At 46.7% G+C, this 23746-nt stretch overlaps 1 protein-coding gene across 9 annotated transcripts in view; it reads right to left on the bottom strand.

Moving 5' to 3' along the window:
• LOC146833473 (uncharacterized) overlaps positions 1-23746 on the bottom strand; it is a 511810-nt gene that overhangs the window by 406830 nt on the left and 81234 nt on the right. For 6 of the 9 annotated variants that reach the window (XM_085601298.1, XM_085601305.1, XM_085601295.1 and 3 more), the window contains exon 2: positions 13033-13148. The exons of the other annotated variants lie outside the window; for them this stretch is intronic. In XM_085601298.1, coding sequence (XP_085457424.1) covers positions 13033-13132 — 100 coding nt within the window. In that variant the 5' untranslated portion in view covers positions 13133-13148. The remainder of the gene's footprint in view (positions 1-13032; positions 13149-23746) is intronic. 9 annotated transcript variants of the gene reach the window in all.

Below are 23746 nucleotides of genomic sequence, written 5' to 3'. Positions count from 1 at the left end.
AGGGTGGCATTGTGCTCCTGCGCCTGATGGATACCTCCGGGTGGGTTGGACTCTGTCCCTCTGCTTTCAGGTACTTCTCGTCCAAAATCCAAATTTGGGTTCCATTGTCCTGGTCCACGAGTCACTACAGCCGCCGGACTTCCAAGATACTCCATTAGCTTCAACAAGCAGTTCTGACACCACTTCACCCCAATGCACCTGGGATCCCTGGTGTAGGTATCCTGCTTTCCTGGGTATCCACGGGTGGGGTGGGTCTCCAATCTTCCCTGATCCAATTGGTGTCCTCTGGATCCTTTGGGAAGGGTCCTGAACAAACGTTCAACTGCTTCTTACCTTGTGTTATCCTATGGAAGTTTGACTCAGTGTATCCACTTTGCTCTCAGGCATCTTGGGGTCCCTAGCTACTCACCTTTGATAGTTCTGTGCTTCCCATGGGTACCTCCATCCGTGGATATTCGTCTTGTTTTGGTACTTACCTCACATAACACTTTCTTAGTATATGGTTTGTCCCTTCCCCCTTATAGGGTCCCATGTGTTTTTCTATGCCACTTACATTTTTTTTTAAGTATTTCTTATGTGTATTTGATAGCTTTTAGTAGGAGATATACCAAATTAGTTCCTATTGTTGTGTTAATAAACACTACTGTATTTTTATAAACACTTGTGTGGTTCTATCTTGTGTGACTACGTGGTAAATGCAACTGCTTTACACCCTCCTGGATAACCCCGGGTTGCTCGCCACAGCTACCCCTTAAGAGCTTTGGTTATCAGGGACCTAAACACTATCACTAAGGGTTGCCTTGACTCAGTGCACAGCGCCTCACCATAGGCAGACACTATTTACTGAGCCGGCCTCCATTCTTTTTACAGCACCAGAAATAGCGAGAATAGCAATCATTACCTACTTCTAATGTAGGCACCCTCTCGCTGGCTCCTTTGCCCCAAAGAGCCTGTACCTTCTGTTGCAGTAGCAAAAGGTGTCATCTGTCAGCCAATCTGAGGACGGTGGCAAGGGCAGCAGGGTTTTGGTGAAAGGAAGGATACAACCCCACTGAACAATCCGAAACCTTCATTTGTCCAATGTTATTGTTTGCCCTTGGGGCAGGGGCTGACAGATCCTGCCACCAACTAGCTTCCCATGACATTGTGAGGGAGTATTAAAGGTTTTTTTTTTCTTGGCTGTAGCTGCCGGAGTGTGGGGTGGACTAAGAAGACCTATGGCCATGGATCACACGAGGTGTGTGGGAGCTTCATCGGAGGCCAGGAAAGGACTGTGGAGCCGGAGGACCATGGTGACTAGTGGTGAAGAGACAGGACTGCTAGTCCCTACCATAGCCACAGAAGGAGTAAAAGGTGGGTGTTGAGGGCCATGGTGAGCTACAACGCGTTAGAGTGGGCCTGCTATCCTTGAAACCCTTAAGTGCCGATTCCGAAGGTGTGGCCAGGCAAGATGGCCAGGTGGACGTGATCCACTCGGACTCTGCAGCCACGTCGCTGTTTCAAGAAGAATACGACGACTTTTGCAGCGTTTAAAGTGATTGATCCGACCAGGTTCACATCGGGAATCAGCCAGGAGCAAGAAAAAGAAATGAGAAGCTGTAGGGACGGTGTTCGCCCAGGTTCGCTGGAGGTCTTCAAGATGGCAGCCCCGGCTCTGGGAAATCTCCGGCACTCTGCGAGACGAACGGAGAACAAGACAGATCCCTGAAGACACACACGACTGCGATCCGAGTGGAATGATATGTGCAGTAGGAGGCGAGACAACACCAGGTGTTGGGAGACTTCCCTGGAGTCTCTAGAGCAGCCCGACAGCAAGAGAGACGCGGCCGAGACTCTGGCTCCCCCGCGCATGAGAAGAGGCGGGGAGTGAGTGAGGGGCTGGTCAGGCCCGACATAGCTCTTGGGGGCCAGGGGAGCGGGAAAAGCCACGACGACAAAACATTCTGGGGGGGGGGGGGGTCTCTTGTACCGATAAAAGGAAAGCACAGAACGCACCAGAGCGCAAAATGGCGACATGAGGGAGGACACGAACAAGGAGGAATGCTGACCCCTTACATAAAAAGAAACAAAGAACAGGGAAGAAGTGCCAGAGCAGCGATGACCTAGAGACACAAGTACCGGGGCATAAACGTGCGAGGAGGACAGGAGAAGCCACAGTAAAGCTGCTTGCCTGACTTTAAAATGGCAGCCAGAGGCCCAATGCTTTATTAAGGTGCCAGCAGACAACACATTCAGAAGCACCACACGTGCGTCTGACAAAGCTACACTCCAGGGGTGAGGGGCCCTAGACCTCAGGGGCCAGGGGGACGTTCCTGCCCACGAAAGAAAAGAGATAGCAGATTGCATCTATGCCACCTAAAAAAATCCACTAGTAAGGTCACCAGCTTCTTTACCCCGACACAGAAAAGGCCCCCACTGGAACAAGAAGAAACAGATAAAGGAATAGCGCTCACTAAAGATGACCTGCTGGCCTCCCTTAGGGAATTCAAAACCAAGTTGCGGACAGAACTGAAATCGGATTTAGAAACCACAATGGAGCAACTCAAGGCGGACTTTACAGTACGAATGTCCTCGCTTCAACATGACGTTGACTATCAACACAAGAATACTGGAGGCACAGGCCCAAACCCAAGACTTCGACAAGCGAGCTACGGAAACTCACGATAAGGTCCAGGAACTTCACACACAACTTCAAGTGGCACTCCTGAAAAAAGAAGACCTTGAAAACAGGTAACGGAGAGACAACATAAGAATTAGAGACCTGGAGGAGGGAGTGGCGAGACCAGACCTGGAAGCGTTCCTTGAGGGGAGCTCGCTTAATGAAAATCAAAATAGAAAGAGCACATTGCATTGGGAGAGCGACGACGAACCTGTGATGTTTTAGTCAAGCTCCACTTCTTCAAAGTTAAGGAAGCTTTTCTGCAAGCAGCCAGGAAAATAGATATGATTTCCTTCCAAGGATATAAATGCATGTTGTACCAAGACCTGGCACAGTCTACACTACAAAGATGGCAACTATTTCGACCACTAACAGCAAAGTTGCGGTCCGATAACATTAGATATCGCTGGTTTTCGACCTGAACAATAAAGCAAGACATATCAAAAGCTTCGAAGAAGGCATGGAACTTCTTGGGCTCCCAAACGAGGGGGAGCCATCCACTCAATCGACGGCGCAGGGGAAAGAAACGGAATGAACGACACCTTTCCAGTGGCACACAATCCCCAGAGGGAAACACCCCAAAACCTGAAGCAATAGCAGGTTCTGGAAAGGAATAAAAGGCGACTGCAAAGACACCCATACTTAGCCCTTTGAGAAAAGACTTGGTCAGTAAGTGCAGAATCTGCCTTGTCACCAAACAGGCAGGTGCCATCAAAGGATATGTCCATAAGAGATGCCTGGACTTACCACGAAAAGCCAGCCGATCTAAGCCAGTCATGCAGTCTAAGTACCACTGACAACACAATCGCTCTGTCTAGCAAGTCAGTCATATCCAGTCCGCAGCGCATGGTGTACTTTGCTGTGTCTCTAACATCAGCAATTGCTTGGGAGAGTATTGTTCAGGCTTCCTCCAAGACCATGGGCTGCACTTGCACAACCTAATCCAATACTGTATGAGAGTATCTGCCCAATAAACACACTGTGTCCACCAAGGCTGGTGGATGAGAAAATCCTCTTCCCAAAGGTATCCACCCTCTTGGATTACCTGTCCAGTGGTGGGGTAGGGAATGCCCCAGGGTTAACTTTGAACATAGGAGGTGTGGACCACCAGGCTCTCAGTGGAAGGGTGCTGAGTGAGGAAAGCTGGGTCCCCGAGCGCAGGTCGATGGCAGCGGGCGATGGTGCTGGGCACAGGAGTGCCTGTGCAGGGCTTGGCCCAGGCCCCAAGCAGAACATCATTGAGGGCTTCATTAAAGGGAAGTAAGGGTTCTGAGGGGATACGCCGGGGTGAAGTACCTCTGTTAAGATACTGATCTTGACCTCCACTGAGGCTAGCATAAGGTCCAGGACTTCAGTTGCCCTCTGCACCACCAATGCAAAGGATGCCTCTTCCTCCATAGCCACAGTAGGAGGAGAGGGGAGACACTTGTCTTGTGATGTATCCAGACCACTGGCATCAGCCAGTTCCTCAGAACAGCTAACCATGGCAATTGTCTCTTCTAGGGAGTCAGGATAATCATAGGGATCCTCAGATCCATGCCCTTTGGTGGCACCAATCCCATCGTAATTCCAGAGTCCGATTTGGAGCTGGACCGGCGTCAAACGACTTCAGCACCGTCCGGACCCAGACAGTCTGAATTAGAGACAGAGCCTTATTTTCCTGAAAGGCCCTTTAAGGGTTATGATTGTAGGGGATCTGAGGACCCCCATGGTTCTCCCGACCCCCCTCAAAGGGACCTTGGCCTGAATAGTGCAACTAGAATGAAACCCCGTGGAGGACTTGGATTCACCAGGATCCAGAGGACCCTAGTGGTTCTGAAGTTGAACACGCCAATAGAAACTTAGTCCGACCCCCATGGGTCCCACAGACACTGTCCAAAAATGATATGCATGGTCTCAAAATTCTTTACGTTAGGCGGGGTTTGCTCCAGGAAACTTGGGAAGGCGTGGAGCGGTCCCAGGCTCCACGGGAACAAAGTGAGAGCGGGGCCTTGCCTTGTCCGGTGACTTGGGCAGTGCAGAAAAGTCGAAGTATGCTTCGACTTTTTTTTTGTGGGATTTACAAAGTCCGGGATCACGACGATGACTGGTGCGAATGACTCAGAGAGCTGTCCCTGGACCTCCCTCACAACCGGGACCTGGAGCGGTGCAAAGTCGTGTGTCGAGTGACCGGAGTTTCACGGCTCACGCTTTGCATGCATGGTCTTGCACTCTGTGCAGGTCCTGGAGTTGTGATTCCGCTCCAGGCACAAAAAGCAAACCACTTGGGGGGGTCGTGACAGGCACCACAAGTTTTAAATCCCACAGGTTTTTTCAGGGACATCTTCTCAAAATATTGGGGAAAAAAGGCACACTGGTTGCAATGTCTGCAAAAGGATTGAAAACACCCAGTCAAAAAATTGACTGAGGGAGCTCAAGCCAAATCTGAGATGATGGCTGATGTCAGCGCCCTGCGGTACGCCTTTATAGGTACTGCGCATTTCACTTCCGGCACTGACGATGCGTACGGGAAGCCGGTCGGCACTACACACCGGGGCGCAAAGAAGAATGCTCAGAAAAAATCCTGGATCTATTCTGGTGCCTGGGGGGTATTCTGAGGTAAGGAATCAGCGACTAGAAGTCTGTATCAAATATTTGAAATCAAAAAGAAATCTGACGCTCAGGGATGTGAGGGAATGGTCGCTGGCGGAAGAAACACGTATGCAGTGCTCTAGGAGGGACGAGAGGTTGCAGGAGGACCTTCTGGCGTAGCGAGCCCTGTGTATGGAGGGGTTAGCGGAGGAGGGGCAGTCGCCACAGAGTGAGTCGGAGGGGACGAGTGGGGAGCTGTATTCCCCCCTATATTTGGAGGGGAAGGGAGGAGGGGTTGAAGGTGAGGCTGATCCTGTGCGGCACTGAGCAGGGCTGGCCCGGATACTCCCCCATTATAGCCGGGGGCCTGCCTCACTCCCAGGTATTACTTCTGTACATGTATGATGCTTGGACCTGTATGAACTGCTTATCTCTGATGTCGGGGGGAGAAATCTGATTGTTTGTCTTAAAATGAAAAATAAAGTTTTCAAAAAAAAAAAAAAAAGAAATCTGACAAGGTCCAGAACAACATCAAGAATTATAGTAAGGAACTTCTCCAACCCCCTCACAACCTAAATACAACTGGGAAAACAAACTTGGCAATTACCTGACAGATGTACAGTGCTCCTATTGCCGTGAACAGACTCAAAACATTTCCTATAATGGCCTGTTCAGATGTATACATTTTACATGTTTACACAGTGCGTATTATACTCCTATGCCCTGTTTAAATATGGTTTCTCCGCCACCACAAACTGCTGGAGATGTGGGGCTCAGGATGTCTCCTTCCTGCACATAACCTGAAACTGCCCTGAAATTTTCACATACTGGCAGAATCTGACCACATTAACTGCAGTCAATAACACTTTCAGACTTTGACCATAACACCCATGGTGGCACTTCGTGGCTATGTCAAGGAGGTTCTGAAATATTAACGTAAACTTGTGGCCTTGCTCCTATTGCTGGGGAAAGTTAGAATAGTTCTGTTGTGGAAATCTCAATCCCCCCGCCTCGATATGCCCAATGGCTTCAAGACTTCACTACCTCCTCTGAAAATGCCCGAAACCACAACTTACTTGTTAGAAATGGGGGTCTCTAGTTGGCAGTGGCATGCACCCTGTCCCAGTAGAGACCGTTCCTTCTAGTTAGGATAAGGGGATTACACACCTAAGATAACCCCTGCTCAGCCCCTTGGTAGCTTAGCATGAGCAGTCAGGCTTATCTCACAGCCAATGTGTAATGTATTTGTACAAAATACACAAAGTAACACAGCAAAAACCCGACAAAATGGACACCACACCAGTTTAGAAAAATAGTCGAAATTTGTTTAAACAAAACAAGACCAAACAACAAAAATCCAACATACGCAAGAAAAGATATGAATTTCTTAAGAATAAAGCAAAAAGACAGTTCTGTGAAGTCGGTATCACCAACAGGGGCTATCACAGCGTCGTGACCAACAAATCCAACAGATCAGTCTGACCTCGATGGAGTCCAGGGTTGGCTACAGCGTCGGGGAAGACCCGCAAACTGTAACTTGGAAATTGAAGAGGCCTCGAGGACCTTGTGGTGAAGTGTGGCGTTGAGGAGTCGTGATCATCAGTGCTGCTAGTCGGTACAAAAGTCGGTGAGTCCTCGGAGTCAAACGCGTTGCAGATCGAACTCCATGAAATCCAAGTCAGGAGCGCTGACGTCTAGTTCCAGGGCTGCGGGGTTGTAGCCGGTGGTGCATCAGGCACTTCATGATGTGGGGTCTGTGGCTTCGGTGCAGGCAGCGGCGTGGCATCGGTCAATGACGCTGTAGTTGGCAGACAGAGGCTGTGAGGTCGTCGAAGGCGGTGTGGTGAGGCGATGACCACGGGTGCAGACAGGGGCGTTCATTACACTGCTTAGTCGGCGGTGGTGAGGCCAACGTTGTGGTGCTGTTGAACAAGCAGTAGCGTTGAATTCAGCGAGGTACAATGTCGTCGGTGAGACCAGGGCTGCAGTGTCGTCAAGGTTGACGCTGCGCTCACTTAGCGAGCGGTGACCACAGCATCGGTGCAGGCAGTGGCGTAAGTTACAGGGTCAGGAATTCTTTTCTGGAAATTACAGCTCAGCAAATCTCCAGTAGCCCCGAACTGGCATTAGCACCACTTGGCAGGTTCAGGACTCCCAGCCATGGAGTCAAGGCATTGTAGGTGAAGTCTTTATGTCTCTGAGACTTCTTAACAGGAGGTAAGCTCTACTTCAAGTTCATGGACAATTTTCTTAAGCAGGATACAGCAAAGTAAAAGTCAGGCCACAAATACATTGATGAAAATGGAATACTGATGGTATTTTTATGATCTGGGAAGATCCTGAGACATTCCTGTCAGAATTCGTAGAATATCTCAATACTATCCAACCCAATCAGAGGTTCACAAGCAAATTTTACCCGGATAAGATTCCTTTTCTTGACCTCCTTATAAAATTCAAAGACACACTATATACAGGGCTCTACAGGAAACTCACTAAATGAAATACTGTTGAAATATCAGAGTTTTCATCCGAAGGGACTCCGAGATGGCCTACCCTTTGGCCAGTTTCTAATACTAAGTCGTAACTGTAGCAGGAAAGAAGATTACTTCCATGAAGTCAATATCTGAATGACTAAATTACTTGAAAGGGGTTATCCTCGAAGACTGATCAAGAGGGCTATGAAGAGAGCTTGGTTCTCTCAAAGGGGAAGAAACCCAAACAAGCTCTGGATAAGATTGTCTGTGTCACTACCTTTTCGTTCCACACAAACCAAGTGGGTAATATCATTAAGAAGATTTGTCGATCCTCCAAACCAACGTCTCCATTGAACCTGACATTTTCATGTAAAAGAGGCAGGAATATAAAGGGCCACTTATTTCATGCAGCAGCCAAGCAACCACTAAAAAATAATCCACCTAGAAACCAGCAGGGGTCTGGCAGCAGGAGTTGGCCACTTCAGATAATCTAATTGTAATGCTTGCAAATTTACTGTGAACACAAAAAAATCGAACATGGCCCATTACAATGGGAACTTAAATCTTTCTCAAATTGTAATTCATCTAAAGTGGTCTACTGTATTTAGTGTCCCTGTAATTGTATTTACATAGGACAAAGAAAACAACAAGTCAAGAAACGCACAGTACAACTCTGGAGCAGAATAAGATGTAAACTTGGCAATGCCTCTCTTGTGGCACATTTCATGGAATACAATAATAGAGCAAACAATATAAGGTGGCAGGTTACTGAGCAAGCAGCATTACCTGAAAGAGGTGGCAACATCTGCACTATCCAGCAACGTTCAGAACGGCATTGGATACACAGATGTGATTCCATCCTGAGTTGACTGAATTCCATGGAAGTATTGAGAGATTAGGTCCCTCCTTTCACTACGTCCTCTATGACAATTTCTTTAATTTTTATTCTTATTTGTCTCATCTACATACAATTGCCTACCAGAGAGCTTTTTCTGTTACCCCTCTTTTGTTAACACATTTTTGTTACCCTTTTGAAAAGATTAATTCTGGTTTCAGTGTGTATTCCTTGCAGAAGTGTATTGTACTGGTTTGTAAATGTGTTACTAATGTCCTTTAACTGTGGTCTAAAGGGGTTATCTGCTACACATCGATCATTAGTCTATTTTCCAATTTTTTTGACTCTCAGCCCTTAATTTTAAATTGTTTGAAATTGATTTTTAAGTATTAACACTATTTTCAGGGCTTTAAGTGGAATGAAAAAACTGGAGGGTCTCTCAAAGGGGCATGGCCAGTGGAATTAAGGGCGTGGCTTAGAAACACCTAAGCTTCAAATCTGCCCTTAGCATAGTGGGCCGCCCCAGTTGTATTTTGCTGTTTCTGTCATTGCATCCAGAGTCCAGACATATGATACAACAAGTAACAACATACCTACAACAAGTCAGGACTAGTGGCTTTGTCAATGGTTGTTAGTTGCATAAGCTAAATAAGCAGCAGCTATGGCTTTTATATAATATTTAAAAAGCTTTCACTTAGAGCCCTGGTGGTACAACGACAATGTTGCTGCTCCTGAGTTTCTAAGAGAGAAGGGAAATCCAGAGACACAATCACTCTCTTTAAAGGATTTCCCTTCCCTTATAATGCTCCCCTGGCCTGACGTCAAGCCGTCACTTCTTCACTAGTGAGAAGCGCACATGATATGCCTACTGTCATTGCGGTGCGGGGAAAAACAGACCGCCTGTGCCAGGGCACAAAACTGAGCCCGATAGAGACCCGCTTCGGGGCCCTCTTTAAACAAGCTTTGGCATAGCCAATAGGTCTCACTTTTGGGACCTTATAAGTATTTAGTTATGCAGCACAATATCCTTGGTGCAACAACATCAACATCAAATTGATGGTGCCTTAAGGAAATTTGATCTAGCCACTAGGCGGACGATAGACACTATTGCTCCTTTGAAACAATTTAAACCACGGCCTGCCAACAAACAAGAGATCTGGTTTTCTGATGATCTTAGAATTTTAAAACAGGCCTCCAGGAAGCTGGAGAAAAAATGGAGAACCTCACATCAGGAGAAGGATAGGAAGCAATATTGGGCTTCTCTGTCCACTTATCATAAAGCCATTCGTGGGGCACGAAAAACCCATATAGCATCACAAATTGCTGCTGCAGAAAATTCCTCGAGGGTTCTCTATCAGGTTTTACAGTCTTTCGTTAAGCCAGCTGCTTGTGAAAGCTCTGAACTAGTATCTCAACAGCTTTGTGACCAAATATCGTCTTTCTTTTCTAATAAGATAGACAGGATCTATGAGAAAATTGTCAACTCAAACAATGCCACTACTACTACTGACTCTTGTCAGGTTTTTAGTGATACTGAACATGTGCCTAATGTACACTTTTTAGACACCTTTCCCTCAATTTCCTCCTCAGATCTATTAGCTCTGATGACTCAGATAAAAAGTGGTAGTCCGGATGATATCATACCCGCCAGACTTATGCCTATCCTTTCTGGACAACTAGGTCCCATAATTCAAAGGCTTGTCAATCTATCTCTTGACTCGGGCTCTGTTCCCAAGGACTGGAAGCGTGCGCTGGTAAGGCCCATCAGGAAAAATACAACTATCCCTTGGACTGAACTTGCCAATTTAAGACCTATCTCACTGCTTCCTTTTCTGGGGAAACTGACAGAAAAATATGTCAACAGACTTTTGTCCGGCTTCGTTGAAGATATGGGTGGCCTTGACTATTCACAATCTGGGTTTAGGCCAAAACACAGCACAGAGTCTACTCTTCTGTCTGTGGTAGACGACCTACATATGCTTCAAGATAAAGGTTACTCTGTAATCTTAGTTTTGCTTGACTTGTCAGCAGCGTTCGACACCGTGTCACATAACATTCTTGTTGACCGGTTGTCGAACATAGGAGTTAAGAACAAAGCCCTTGCCTGGCTGAGAAGCTTTCTTACTGGCCGTACCCAGACTGTCACCATGGGTACTTACCGTTCCAGGGAAGTAGAAATTACGAAAGGGGTGCCACAGGGCTCTTGTCTGAGCCCTACACTCTTTAACATCTATGTGGCACCCCTGGCAAGAGTGATGCGCAAATTTGGTTTTATTCCCGTGTCCTATGCTGACGACACGCAGCTCCTCTTCCCCTTCAAAACCCTCACGACGGAAACTAAGAACTCTTTCTCGGCAGGCATGAAGGCTGTAGGACAATGGATGTCCTCCAATTACCTACAATGCAATGTCAGCAAAACGGAGATTATGTTGTTTGGAGGAGCCAAGATACTGTGGTCCCCCGACTGGTGGCCCCCCGATCTGGGTATGGTTCCTGAACCGAAGCAGGTCGTTAAAAATCTGGGGATACGTCTTGACCAGGATTTAGTGTTAAAGCAGCATACCAATTATATCACAGGTATATGTTTTTACACTATTGGCCTGCTGCGTAAGATTTTCCCTTTGTTGCCGGATTCCTCCAGAAGGACCTTGGTGCAGGCTCTTGTCCTAAGTCGGCTGGATTACTGTAATGGCCTGCTCCTCTCAGCAAATGAGGGAGTGTTGGCCAAACTACAGGTGATCCAAAATACAGCAGCTCGACTGGTCCTTAATGCCCCTCCAAGAACAGCTTCTAAACCTCTTTTAGAAAAGTTGCATTGGCTGTCAATCCGTCAACGGATTAAGTTTAAAATATGCTGCCTGATACACAAAAGCATATATGGGCAAGGTCCCCTGTACCTGGAAAACAAATTTATTCCTTATACTCCTACCAGGACCTTGAGATCCAGCAATGGTTATCTGTTAGTAGTGCCCCGTGCCAAGAAAGCTAGACATGGTGGCAAAGCATTGTCAGTCGTGGGACCTACATTGTGGAACAGTCTACCGCTAACTTTAAGACTATGTCCCGAACACTTGAAATTCAGGAAACAACTTAAAACTTTGTTGTTTAAGAATGACATTTAGGCCAGCCCTCCCTGTCTGCTACTGATCAGCTGAAAACCCGACCCAAAGCGCAGAGATACTCCATTGGAGTCGATTCCAGCGCTATATAAACCCGCAAATAAAATAAAACTGTTGCGTGGCTAAACACTTATAAGGTCCCAAAGGCGAGACCTATTGGCTATGGCAATGCTTGTTCTTCTTACAGTTCATCTTTAAACATTCCTTTGAACCTGGATTGGTCTTATTTTAAACATTCCTGTGTTATAGCAAATGATCAGAAACTTCACAGTAGAAAGTGTGTGTATATTGGTGATCTGTCCTGAGGTTCTGGTGATTTGTTTGGATTGACAAGGATGGTTTGTGGAGGTTGATGGGTTTTGAGGATTCTGTCTAGGGGGTGGTGGTAATGTGGAGGCTTGTGGTTTCTGTGGCACTAGTGAGAGAGAGAGAGAGAGAGAGAGAGAGAGAGAGAGAGAGAGAGAGAGAGAGAGAGAGAGAGAGAGAGAGAGAGAGAGAGAGAGAGAGAGAGAGAGAGAGAGAGAGAGAGAGAGAGAGAGAGAGAGAGAGAGAGAGAGAGAGAGAGAGAGAGAGAGAGAGAGAGAGAGAGAGAGAGAGAGAGAGAGAGAGAGAGAGAGAGATAGAGAGAGAGAGAGAGAGAGAGAGACAGAGATAGAGACTGAGACTGTCTTTTCAACACTGACACAGGGCAACATCCCAGGATGCAGTTTGTTTTTAAATTGAAACTCTGGGCTGAAGGAGAGTGGTTCCTGTCATCTGTCATGGGGCTGGTATTCGGTTTGATGGTGAAGACAGTCATCTATGTTTGGAAATGACGGTCGTCGGGGCGAAGATGGTTTCAGGTGACAAATGTTTTTTGGAGAACTACGAAATATGCTGTTTTTCTGAATCTAAAATCTGAAGGCAGAAAACCCCAAGGGTATAGTGTCGTGTTTTCATTCTCAGTGTTTTGAGTTGTTCAACATTACTTAGGATGTAACTTGGAAGTTTACATTTGTCATTGTTAGAATGTATTAGAGTCATTTTGTGGAATGTATCTTTTGGATATATTTTCAGTTACTCGTCGTGATTGGAGCTGTTTGCATGCTGGTTCAGCTCTTCGAATACAATAAAGGATATTTTAATTATTCATGATCCAGTATCCTTCATTACACTGGCTACGGGATGTCGAAGAGCGGATGAACCCACAACAAATTCGGATTTTCAATTTATGAGGATTTCTTGGGAAGATTCAATCCAATTACTAATTATCGAGAGACGCTCTTTCCAGAGTGTTGTGTGAACATACCAGATTCGACGCGGGAGCATCCTACCCCTCAAGTGAGTACTGGAAACCTTAAAAAAAAAAAAGAGGATTTATTGGAAAGATCGTACCTTGTTCTCTAGCGCTTCCTGCTGCTTCCGCGAGCGCGATCATCAACGACTGCACACGTGACCTCGCGCTTCTTGTTGCTGGATTACCATTGGATGGCATTCATCATCGGAAGCATCTGCAACGTTAAGTGTTCGTATGAACGAATACCACGTCGCGTGACCAACGTAGCGCCATATTTTTTTAAACATTTTTTTTATTATCCAGCGTTACGATCTCATTCAGTCTCCACAACGCATCGGATGTTGAATAGAAGCCTCATTTGAATTGATAACCTCTGGATTATCCTTTCAGCTTCAGCACAAGCAGCGTATGTACTATTCCTTCTATTATTTTGTGTGTTATTTTACACAATTAACAGGAGAATACTTTTACTTGGGTCATTCCACCACATTATTCTAGTATTTTTACCTGTACATTCTATCTGGAATTAACCAATCACAAATTACTTCTTGCAAGTTATACTTGCGGTTTTACAGTCACTACTGGAATAAACTGAATATACATTATGAGCCAACCAAATTACAATATTACTCCTCCACAAGCCTTTTGGATTACTGGAACTGAACCTCCTCTAAAATGGTTGGAATGGAAACCCTATTTTTGTAACTACATTGATGCTTTGGATGAAGATGGAAAAATGTCTCATGCACAAAAGAAAAGATTACTTTTACATGCCTTGGGTCCTGTTGAACTAAAGGTGTATGAAGGCATGACCAAACCTTGTTTTCCAGGTGACTTAAACGTATATGCATTGGCCTTACTTCATTTAGACACATATTTCGCGCCTAAAGTCTGTATTGGGGTTACAAGATATACATTCTTTTCCAGGAAACAGAACAAGGATGAGAGTATTGACCATTACCTGGCTGATCTTAGGAAGTTGGTTTTAGACTGTAAATACTTATGCATGCTTTTAATCCCACCATACAGGATAGACTATGGATAAATGGTGACGCCCCTCTGGATGATATCCTCGCTATTGTGCGTAAGGCAGAAATTTCTGGCAGATGCGCAAGTGTTCTTAAACAAGATAACATTACTACTGAGGTTGTGAGTAAGGTGAATGTGAACGAAAGAAAAAAAGTCACTATGAATTCTAAGGATAATTTGAATGTTAAACCCTCTTTTAACAGATACTCACCTTCTGCAGAATCTAAACTAAAATGCTACAGATGTAATAGTTTGGAGCACTTAGCTGACAACAAAAGTTGTCCTGCACTTAAGTTCAAATGTACCAATTGTGGACTCAAAAGTCATTTTGCCAAAGCTTGTAGGAGGCGTAAAAATAGCGTTAGATTTGTAAATAACATGGATGAAAATATTCAATGTACTAATGAAACTGATGATATGGGGGATGATGGTGGTTTAGTGATGAACTTACATGATAAATTGGTACTAAATATTAGTGACGAAGCTATTGTTAACAAACCAATTTGCTCAATGGATATTGGTGGTGTAGAGGTCAGAATTTATGCAGATTCGGGCTCACCTTACACTATTATTAATGAGGAAATGTGGAGATCTTCCTTCATACAAAAAGTAGGTGAACAGTTATTAGAACCTGACTGTAACGGGGGCTCAGGGACAGACGGAGACAGTGTTCAAGGTAACTGTGGTTTTATTTTATAACAGCGTTTTTTCAGTCTACTCGTGAGCCTTTCTCGGGCAAAGGTGGCGTTGTCCGTCTTGGGGCTCGAAGGTCTGCTGCCGCCTGGGGTATCCTCGTCTTCCTTTCCCCTCGTCCTCCCCAGAGTAAGGCTCCTCGGAGTCCGCAGGTGCGTGTTGGCCCAAAAAGGAAGTAAAGACAAAGCACTGTCAGGATTATGCTCAGCTAGAGCCTCTCTGCTTGAACCCGGGAGTGAGGAATCCCCTACTGGTGCGCTTGTGACCCACCCTCCCCTTTATCGCCCAGGACGTGCACTTGGTCAAGTGAGGATACGGGGTGAGGGAACGGGTAGAACCACAATGAGGTTCGTGAAATACACACACACCTGCGAGGATCACACACCCACTCCCTGGGATTTAAACGGGTTACGGAGGTGCTTGCTCCCTCCTTTCTACCCAACCCGCTACGCGGTTGCGTACCTGTCCGAGCCACGCTCCTCCCCTGGGAACGTGGCTGGGCGCTTCGCGGTGCTCCTGGCCTCCCTGCCGTCTGCTCCTTCGCTCTCCTGGTCCTCGCCGCTCGTCTGCTTCCGCTCTCCTGGATCTTCCTTCGCTTTCGCCGGTCTCCTCCTCTGCTCCGCACTGTTCGCCTCCTCTGTACCTCCTGGGATCGTTGTCCGCAGGTTTCCAGGTCTCGGGAGTTTTTGACGTACCGTCCTTCCTGACGTCAGAAGGGGGCGTGTCTCCCGTGGGGATGTCGGCCCAGTTAAAGGGCTCCTCACCTTCAATGTGATCCACGGAAGAGGCATCCGAGGCAGTCACCCACTCGTCCTGCGGTAAGGGAACAAGAGGGGGTGAGAAGGGCACGTGGGACCACCAGTCCACCAACCCCAGCCCTGACGGTCCAACTCCGCTACACACCTCCCCCCTTGGCTTCTCCCGTTCGGGGAGATGAGCAGCCCGGGAGAGGAAGTCCGCATTGCCATTATCTTTCCCCTTCCTGTGCTTTACTTCGAACGAGAAGGGCTGTAGGGATTAGAACCACCGCAACACCCTGGGATTTTGGCTTTTTTGTCTGTACATCCACTGGAGGGGCGCGTGGTCCGTATACAGAATGAAAGGCTTGCCCTCTAGGTAGTATCGCAACTTCTCAATGGCCCATTTCACTGCCAGGCATTCCCTCTCTATGGTTGGATATTTGACCTCTCGGGGGAACAACTTGCGGCTGACGTAGAGTATGGGATGTTCCTGCCCATCGGCCCCTATTTGCGATAAGACAGCCCCCACCCCCGTGTCGGAGGCATCAGTGGCCACTATAAAGGTCTTGTCGAAGTCGGGGGAAATGAGTACGGGATGAGTTGTGATCGTGGTTTTTAGCTGTTGAAAGGCTTGTAGAGCCTCCTGGGAAGGGCACTGTAGAGATCGTGGGGAACAGTCCTGTTTCAGCAAGTCGGTTAAGGGGGAAGCCGTATCAGCAAAGTTGGGAATGAACCTTCTGTAGTATCCTATCAACCCTAAAAATCCCCGCAGCTCTTTCTTGGTGGAGGGAAAAGGCGTGGATACTATTGCCTTGATTTTCTCAGTCTGTGGAGCGATAACCCCGTCCCCTAGGACATACCCCAGGTATTTCACCCGTTGACATGCGGCTTTGGACTTCTTCGCATTTATATGCAAACTGGCCTGTCGTAGTGCTTTCAAAATGGTGGTTAAATGCTGAAGATGGTCCTCCCACGTGCGACTGTAGACCACAATATCGTCTAAGTACGCGGAGCTAAATTCGGGGAAAGGGCGTAGGATGGTGTTCATCAGCCGTTGAAAAGTGGCTGGTGCCCCGTGTAGCCCGAATGGGAGGACCGTAAACTCAAATAAGCCCTGCTCCGTGGCAAACGCGGTCTTTTTGCGATCCTTCTCCCGCAAAGGCACCTGCCAGTAGCCTTTGGTCAAGTCAAAGGTGGTTATGTAGGCCGCGTCTCCTATTTTCTCGATCAGCTCGTCGACTCTTGGGATGGGGTAGGCATCGAAGGTAGAGATGTCGTTCAGGGCTCTAAAATCCATACAAAAACGGGTCGAGCCGTCCGGTTTGGGGATCATGACTATAGGGGATCTCCATTCGCTCTTGGAGGGTCTTATTACCCCTAAGTTCATCATTTCCTTCACTTCCCTTTGGATTGCCTCTCTTCTGGCAGCTGGCACCCGATAGGCTCTTTGTCAGACCAGTTGGCCGGGCCGGGTCTCGATGCTATGTTCTATGAGATGGGTTATTCCGGGGACGTTGGAAAACATCTCGGCAAAAGGCTGCAGGGTGTCATTCAGCTCGGCTCTCTGGACCTCCGGAAGCTCGTTATTGATGCATAATTCCCCTATCGTGGAGCAAGGTAGGTTGCCAGTGGGAACCACCAAGCGAATCTCTTTTGGGGACGGGCCAAACCATTTCTTAAGCAGGTTGATGTGATAGCTCTGTTGTTTGGATGGGGACATCTGGATCCTATAGGTAGTATCGGCTATTGTCTCCTTCACCTGATAGGGTCCCTGCCACTCGCTTTTAAACTTACTGGTAGACGAAGGAAGTAGTACCAGGGCCCATTCACCGACCTGTAATCTTCTGAGTTTCTTCCCTTTGTCGTATTGTTTCTTTTGTTTTTCCTGACTTCTTTCCAGATTACTGTGGGCTAACATGCGCAGCTTGCCCAACTTCGTCTTCAGTCTCTGGGTGTACTCCAACAGGGAGCAGTGGTCATGTCGGTCTTCCGTCTCCCAAGCCTCCTTGGTCATCTCCATCAAGGAACGGGGTTGTCTCCCATACAACAATTCAAAAGAGGAGTATCCGAGACTGCTCTGCACCTGGGCCCGTAGGACGTACAACGCCAGGGGAAGCAGCCGATCCCAATCGCGTCCCTCGACAGTCAGCATTTTCTTTAGGGTATTTTTCAGAGTGCGGTTATAGCGTTCCACGAGCCCGTCCGTCTGGGGATGGTACACGGACGTCCTGATCTGGTGCACATCCAGGAGGCTACACACTTCCCTCATCAATCGGGACATGAAGGGAGTTCCTTGATCGGTTACCACCTCCTTGGGGAACCCGACCCTAGAAAACAGTTCTATCATTTTTTCAGCCAGGTTCTTGGTGTTGGGGTTTTTAAGAGGAAAAGCTTCCACAAATCGGGTGGCATAGTCCACCACTACTAAGGCATGTACGTTCTCCTTCTGGGTTCGTGGTAAGGGACCGATAAGATCCATGCCTATCCTTTCAAAAGGGACCCCTATTATGGGCATCGGTTGGAGAGGAGCCGCCGGGGGTTTATAGGCACTCTTCCTTTGGCAAATTTCACAGGATTGACAATAGTTTGCGATGTTTTTATAAATGCCAGGCCAAAAAAAATAGCGTAGAATGCCCTCCCCTGTCTTCTCTTTGCCCGTATGTCCCGCTGTCAGGTGTGAATGGGCAAAGAACAACACTTGGTCCCTGAAGGGCTGGGGTACTACTAGTTGAGGAGTCATCCCTTCTTTGCCTTCTCGGTATAGGAGTCCGTTAGTGATCCTGAACCTGGGGTATCTGTTGCCTAGGGGCGTGGGGTTCTGGTGTGCGTCTTCCCATGCATTAAATAAAGAACGGTCATTGGCCTGGGCGAATTTAAAACTCCGATCAGCGATCCAAGGATCGGGACTCACTAGGGCCAGGGTTGGCTGGGGAGCTTGGGGAACCCCCCTTCCCCTCCTTAATTCTTTTTTAAAGAGGGCCAAAAACTCAGGATTGTCAACACCTAGGATCACGTCCTCGGGTAGGGATTCTACCACTCCCACTCGTACTGTATAGGTCTCCTGGGTTGGACTGGTTATCTGTGCTTGGGCCAGAGGGTACGGTTTCACGTCCCCGTGGATGCATCGTATGTGAACTATCTGACTGTTTAGATACTGCTGTGGTTTGACTAGGGACCTCCTCACTACGGATTGTCTGCAACCCGAATCTAGTAGAGCTTTTACTGTTTGTCCATTCATCTGTATACGTACATAATAGGAGGAGCCTAGTTCAGCTGAATATAGGACCGCCGAAGGGATATACCCTACATCCATGGGCTCCTCAGTCCGTTTCCTGGGACACAGCCGGGCGATATGCCCCCATTCTCCACAGTCATAACATTGTGGACCTCTCATCGTGGGCAAGTCCCCTCGTCCTGGTTTGTGACGTATAATCTCGGAGGTTGCTCTCCCTTTTTTCTCCGTCCGCACCCCTGTGGCTCCCTTGGGGGGAGGTCTTTCCGGTTCCCCTGTGCTGTATCGTGGTTGGGCTCTAGCGAAGTTCGCGGCCATCTCTATTGTCTGGGCCACCGATAGATTCGAGTGCTGTCTTAACCATCGCTGAGAGCCATATGGCAAAGCCTCCATAAATTGTTCCAAATAGATCCTGGACATAATCTCTTCTTTCGTGCTACTATCCGGTTTTAGCCATTTGTCGGCCGCTGTTTTTAGTCAGAAGTAGAGGGCTTTTGGGTTTTCTCCTGGAACGCCCCTCTCCTTTCGGAACCTAACCCTTTAGGCCTCAGCGTCTAGTCCTAGATATTCTAGGATGATTTCCTTTATGAGGGGGTAGGGGGTCGTCCCCTCTGGGTTGGCGACTTGGTAGGCCGCCTGGGCTTGTCCGGTTAGCAAGGGAGCCAGGAAGAAGGGCCATTTCTCTTCGGGCCAGCCACAGGCCCGGGCCGCCCTCTCGAAGTTGGTTAGAAAGCCATCGGGATCATCTCCTGCTACGTATTTTTGCAGGGCTACCCCAGTGGGGTGCGGAACAGGCGCTCTTCTTTCCACGGTTGTGGGGGCGATTGGCAGCGTCGGGTCTTTTTGCAGGGACCCGAGGTGGGCAGCCAGCGACTTCTGAAACTGCTCACGATCAGCTTGAGCAGAGGACAGTTGCTGTTCGATGGTCCATCCTAGCTTCTCCTGTCCCTGAACCAGATGCTGTATGAGGGCCTCCATCTCAGTACAGATGGAGCTTGATGGAAATCCCACTTCTGACACCAGTTGTAACGGGGGCTCAGGGACAGACGGAGACAGTGTTCGAGGTAACTGTGGTTTTATTTTATAACAGCGTTTTTTCAGTCTACTCGTGATCCTTTCTCGGGCAAAGGTGGCGTTGTCCGTCTTGGGGCTCGAAGGTCTGCTGCCGCCTGGGGTATCCTCGTCTTCCTTTCCCCTCGTCCTCCTCAGAGTTAGGCTCCTCGGAGTCCCCAGGTGCGTGTTGGCCCAAAAAGGAAGTAAAGACAAAGCACTGTCAGGATTATGCTCAGCTAGAGCCTCTCTGCTTGAACCCGGGACCGGGAGTGAGGAATCCCCTACTGGTGCGCTTGTGACCCACCCTCCCCTTTATCGCCCAGGACGTGCACTTGGTGAAGTGAGGATACGGGGTGAGGGAACGGGTAGAACCACAATGAGGTTCGTGAAATACACACACACCTGCGAGGATCACACACCCACTCCCTGGGATTTAAACGGGTTACGGAGGTGCTTGCTCCCTCCTTCCTACCCAACCCGCTACGCGGTCGCGTACCTGTCCGAGCCACGCTCCTCCCCTGGGAACGTGGCTGGGCGCTTTGCGGTGCTCCTGGCCTCCCTGCCGTCTGCTCCTTCGCTCTCCTGGTCCTCGCCGCTCGTCTGCTTCCGCTCTCCTGGATCTTCCTTCGCTTTCGCCGGTCTCCTCCTCTGCTCCGCACTGTTCGCCTCCTCTGTACCTCCTGGGATCTTCGTCCGCAGGTTTCCAGGTCTCGGGAGTTTTTGACGTACCATCCTTCCTGACGTCAGAAGGGGGCGTGTCTCCAGTGGGGATGTCGGCCCAGTTAAAGGGCTCCTCACCTTCAATGTGATCCGCGGAAGAGGCATCCGAGGCAGTCACCCACTCGTCCTGCGGTAAGGGAACAAGAGGGGGTGAGAAGGGCACGTGGGACCACCAGTCCACCAACCCCGGCCCTGACGGTCCAACTCCGCTACACTGACATTCACCCTGAAGGCTATGGTGGAGAAACCATAGACCTTCTGGGTTATCGTTGGTTTGTTTTTAAATTCAAAGGAAGAGAGTGTAGAGGAAAATTGTATATTGCAAAAAAAGGACCATCAGTTCTAGGCTGGTTTGACCAAAAACAGATGCATATTATTTTAGACCCCAACAGCAAAGAACAGGTGTTGGTTGTTGACGATAGCAATGCAATTAGTAAAGGAATTTTAAAAGAATTTCCAAATGTTTTCAGCAGTGTTCTAGGTAATCTTAAAGGGTTTGAACACAAAATCGTTCTTAAACAAGACGCATCTCCTAAAATACACAAATGCAGGAATATTCCTATTTCAGTAAGGGATGAGGTTAGTAAAGAATTGGATAAACTGGTATCAAATAATATTATTGAACCTATTGAAGCTTCTGATTGGGTTTCCCCGGTCGTCGTAGCAAGACGCAGTAATGGTAAAATTCGACTCTGTGTAGATTTGAGATATCTGAACAATAATATTGTTGTTGATAAGTTTCCATTACCAAAAATTAACGAGATGGTCTCAAATTTTAACAATGCTAAATGGTTTTCCACCATAGATCTGTCGTCTGCGTATCATGAGATCTATTTGTCCTCTGAATCAATGAAATACACATCCTTCATCACCCCCTTTGGGTGTTTTCAATATAAACGCATGCCCTTCGGCTGCTGCCGTTTTTCAGCGCTTGATGTTTTACCTCTTTAAGGAAGAACAAGGCGTTATGTTTTTCCAGGATGACATTCTTGTTTTTGCCTGTGATGAGGAAGAACATCTATCGAGACTTAAAAAAGTTCTAAGCATTTTGGAAAGCAAAGGTATTACAGTGGAGCATTCTAAATGCAAATTTGCACAAAAAAGTGTAACCTATTTAGGTCACGTTATCGATGAACAGGGTGTAAAACCGAAACCTTCTTTAGTTTCTGCTATTTCTGAGGCTCCAGTACCCTCTAGTAAAGATGATGTTAGATACTTTTTAGGCATGGCGTAATTTTGTTCGAAATATGTACCAAAATTTGCTACTAAAACGTACAATAATCGGAAACTTCTAAAAAAAATTGTACATTCATGTTGTCACAGGCTTGTGACATGGACTTTAAAGTCATCAAAGAAGCTATTGCCAAAGCAACAGCTCTTCAAAGCTTTGATTCCTTGCTAAATAGTGTAATTACAACTGATGCTAGCAACAAAGGCCTTGGTGCGGTGTTGTCACAAATTAACAGTCAGGGCCGAGATAATATCATAGCTTACGCTTCCAGGTCTTTGTCTCCATGTGAGGAGAAGTACCCAATTATAGAGAGGGAAGCGCTAGCTTGTGCATGGGCATTGGAACACTTTAAGTCCTTTATTTGGGGAAAACCATGCACCCTTCGTGGCGATCACAAACCGTTGGTGAAAATTCTTACAACTGAAGGTGCAATTACTGCTTCAGCAAGGTTAGCTAGGATTTCAATGAGGATGCAAAATCTTATATATAAAATAATTTATGTTCCTGGTAAAAACAATGTAATTGCAGATTTTTTATCAAGAATGCCTTTGATGTTAGAACAATGCGAAAATAATGAATGGAATGAATTACAAATTGCGTTTGTACATGATCATGGTTTTTCTGCATTTAGTAGAGAGGAATGGGACAATGAATACTTGAAAGACAATACTCTTCAAGCTGTTATTTCCTTTATCATTAATGGCTGGCCCAGGAAAAAGGAACTTTTGAACGCAAATTACAGACCATATTGGGAAGTGAGATCTGAATTGTCTATTTCTCATAATACTCTCTTAAGAGGTGAGAGAATAATTCCCCCAGAAAACTTACGAGTAGGAATTGTTGATCTTTGTCATGAAGGCCATCCTGGAATTGTTAGAACCAAATCTTTGGTAAAAAGATTGTTTTGGTGGCCAAGTTTTGATTCCCAAATTGAGAAAGTTGTAAGAAACTGCATTCCATGTTCCTCTTCTGATAAAACTTTACAAACCTTCCGTCTTCCTATGACAAGAGGCTTCATTCCTAAAAACCCTTGGGATTGTGTCGCAATTGACATTATGGGACCTATTAGTGAAAGTGATGGCACTCATTGCTATCTAATTGTTCTCATTGACCTATCTTCTAGATGGCCGGTGGTGAAAATCGTTAAAAGTGCAGACACTGACTCTGTTTTGCAATTTTTAGACGAAACATTTGTCACAGAGGGCATTCCTTCCTCCATACTCACGCATAATGGAGTACAATTCCTATCCTTAAAAGCTAAAACGTATTTCAAAAAATTGGGAATTACACACAAAACCACTTCACTTTACAACCCAAGTGGTAATGGAATGGTGGAAAGGTTCAATCGAGATTTGAAGAACACCATTCAATTATCATTAAATAGCAGTCTTGATTGGGAAAACTGTGTGGACTTATCGCATCACTGTAAATGAATCTACAGGAATTTCTCCTTTTATACTTATGAAAGGCAGAAATCCCCGCTCAAAATCCATTCCCACGTGGCTGTTTTCTCATGAAGTACAACCTTGGTCTAGAGATGAAGTATGTACACGTATGGAGCTTTTACATGAAAAAAGCAAGGCATACTATGACGTGAAACATGGTACAAAAGAAGCTATTATAAACATTAGAGACTGGGTACGTATTAAAAAACCCAACAAAGTTCAGAAAGGTGATTCTCAATTCTCAGAACCTATTAAAGTAATTGAAGTTTTACTTAACTCAGTGAGGGTCAGTGATGGTAGAGTTTGGAATTTGAATAGAGTTGCTAAATGCCAAGATAATCTTGCTCATTATAATTGGATGCCTGAAGATTTTGATGAGGATGTTGCTAAGGGTGTTCTTCCTACAAGCACTTCAGACGACGACTCAAACATTAGAATGTCAAATACTAATTCAGATGGTTGTGTTACTACGTCTTCAAAAGACTCTATTGGTACCTTAAAAACCTCGTTTCCCACTTCTTCTTCCTCCTCTTCGAATGATGAGCCAGATTCTCTTCGTCATTCATTAAGGAGAAAGATGGTGCCATCATGGTTGAAAGATTATATTGTTAGCAATAAATGAATGCATAGTATTTATGAATTGTATTAAAGTATAAGATTATTAGAATT

This window comes from Triturus cristatus, chromosome 4_2, assembly GCF_964204655.1.
Source record: "Triturus cristatus chromosome 4_2, aTriCri1.1, whole genome shotgun sequence".
Lineage (NCBI taxonomy): Eukaryota > Metazoa > Chordata > Amphibia > Caudata > Salamandridae > Triturus > Triturus cristatus.
Note: the sequence above shows the minus strand (reverse complement) of the source record. Positions and strands in the feature narration are given on the sequence as shown.